General features: G+C 55.8%; 1 protein-coding gene across 1 annotated transcript; it reads right to left on the reverse strand.

The window, feature by feature from the left end:
• Positions 1 to 1177: 1177 nt before the first annotated feature.
• LOC141252758 (lysyl oxidase homolog 3B-like) lies at positions 1178 to 2120 on the reverse strand (the record flags this gene model as incomplete). The annotated part of the gene is made up of 3 exons (XM_073670552.1): positions 2038 to 2120; positions 1696 to 2007; positions 1178 to 1341 (listed from the first exon to the last, which is right to left on the reverse strand). Coding segments are annotated over exons 2-3 (468 nt in total), but the record flags the coding sequence as incomplete, so codon positions are not given.
• Positions 2121 to 2353: the final 233 nt, after the last annotated feature.

Raw genomic sequence — 2353 nt, forward strand, 5'->3', positions numbered from 1 at the left:
CCTGCCTCCTTGTCTCATAGCCACGCTCTCTGCCTTCTTGTCTCATAGCCACGCTCGCTGCCTCCTTGTCTCATAGCCACGCTCGCTGCCTCCTTGTCTCATAATCACGCTCCCTGCCTCCTTGTCTCATAATCACGCTCCCTGCCTCCTTGTCTCATAATCACGCTCCCTGCCTCCTTGTCTCATAATCACGCTCCCTGCCTCCTTGTCTCATAGCCACGCTCCCTGCCTCCTTGTCTCATAGCCACGCTCTCTGCCTTCTTGTCTCATAATCACGCTCTCTGCCTCCTTGTCTCATAGTCACGCTCGCTGCCTCCTTGTCTCATAGCCACGCTCGCTGCCTTCCACCCAGTGACCACGCTGTGTGTCCTGTACTGCGACTACATTTTATGTATCCCTCTTTGTAGCCAGACTATGTGCTTCCCATGATAACACTTAGTGACTCCTGTGCTATGCTCAGTGATTCCCGCGGCTGCGCTCAGTGACTCGTGTGCCCCGCTCAGTGACTCCCGCGGCTATGCTCAGTGATTCTTGTGCCCCGCTCAGTGACTCCCATACTACGCTCAGTGATTCCCATGCTACGCTCAGTGACTCGTGTGCCTCGCTCAGTGACTCCCATGCTACGCTCAGTGACTCCCATGCTGCGCTCAGTGACTCCCATGCTGCGCTCAGTGACTCCCATGCTGCGCTCAGTGACTCGTGTGCCCCGCTCAGTGATTCCCACGGCTACGCTCAGTGACTCGTGTGCCCCGCTCAGTGATTCCCGTGGCTACGCTCATTGTCTCATGTGCCCCGCTCAGTGACTCCTATGCTACGCTCAGTTACTCCCATGCTACGCTCAGTTACTCCCATGCTACGCTCAGTGATTCCCGTGGCTACGCTCAGTGACTCGTGAGCCTCGCTCAGTGACACCCATGCTACGCTCAGTGACTCGTGTGCCCCGCTCAGTGATTCCCGTGGCTACGCTCAGTGACTCATGTGCCCCGCTCAGTGACTCGTATGCTACGCTCAGTTACTCCCATGCTACGCTCAGTGATTCCCGTGGCTACGCTCAGTGACTCGTGAGCCTCACTCAGTGACACCCATGCTACGCTCAGTGACTCGTGTGCCTCGCTCAGTGACTCCCATGCTATGCTCAGTGACTCGTGTGCCCCGCTCACAGTTGGTGCTTCATTACCTCTATGGTGTTGGGCTCCACATAGCCCGGGATCCTCTCGTCCTTACACACCACCCCGGCGTCCTCTTCATGGGTGCAGTCACTATTGCCCCAGCCGCGGGAGCTGCAATCAGCGATGCGCTTCTCATTTCCTGAACAAATCACATTATCCAACCAGATACGACCTGGAAAACAGAAATGTCTGTATCATGGGGGCCAGGGACCACCAAACTACAACTCACAACATTTTAGCTGCTTAGGGACCAGGAGGCCCAAATCTGCCCCCATGTAATCGGTCACCAAGTCACAAGGACATCACACGCTTTTACTCCAGTTCCATCCAGAGCTGCCGTCACTGGAAACAAACTGGGAAACATGCAGAATTATGAATGCCGCTCTGAATGTGACTGGAGTGGAACACACAATAGGGGCCATGATTCTCCTGTCCCCTTCCCTTCCCAGTGTTCATACAGAGGATAACCTCTAGGTGGCAGCTGGTGTTTGGTGCGGGGCTCAGTGCCCGCCGGCTGGTAACCCACCTATTCCTTTCCCGTACTTGGCGCTGTGCGTCCACCCCGTGGCCTCCGTAAACCCCAGGTGGCGGCACAGAATGTGAGCGTTCTCCATGGTAAAGTCATCGTCACAGATTGTGCCCCATTCCTGGCTGTAGAAGACCTCGATCCGCCCCTCATTGTGCTTTCGGGGGTACCCGGCCAGGCGAAACTTCAGGCTGCTGCTCTGTGTGGGGGGACGGCTGGAAGCTTGTGGGGTCTGTTGTGTCCATGCAGGAATGATGGCCGATAGTGCGCAGAGCACCCACAGCCCAGATGAGAGGCGCCCCATAGTGTGACCTGAGGACACAAAGCAGACACGTTACTGACCACTAGAGGGCGATCCCCATAGTGTGACCTGAGGACACAAAGCAGACACGTTACTGACCACTAGAGGGCGATCCCCATAGTGTGACCTGAGGACACAAAGCAGACACGTTACTGACCACTAGAGGGCGATCCCCATAGTGTGACCTGAGGACACAAAGCAGACACATTACTGTCCACTAGAGGACGATCCCCATAGTGTGACCTGAGGACACAAAGCAGACATGTTACTGACCACTAGAGGGCGATCCCCATAGTGTGACCTGAGGACACAAAGCAGACATGTTACTGTCCACTAGAGGGCGATCCCCATAGTGTG

This window comes from Phyllobates terribilis, unplaced genomic scaffold (genome assembly GCF_046119375.1).
Source record: "Phyllobates terribilis strain yellow unplaced genomic scaffold, ASM4611937v1 Scaffold_9327__1_contigs__length_15932, whole genome shotgun sequence".
Classification (NCBI taxonomy): domain Eukaryota; kingdom Metazoa; phylum Chordata; class Amphibia; order Anura; family Dendrobatidae; genus Phyllobates; species Phyllobates terribilis.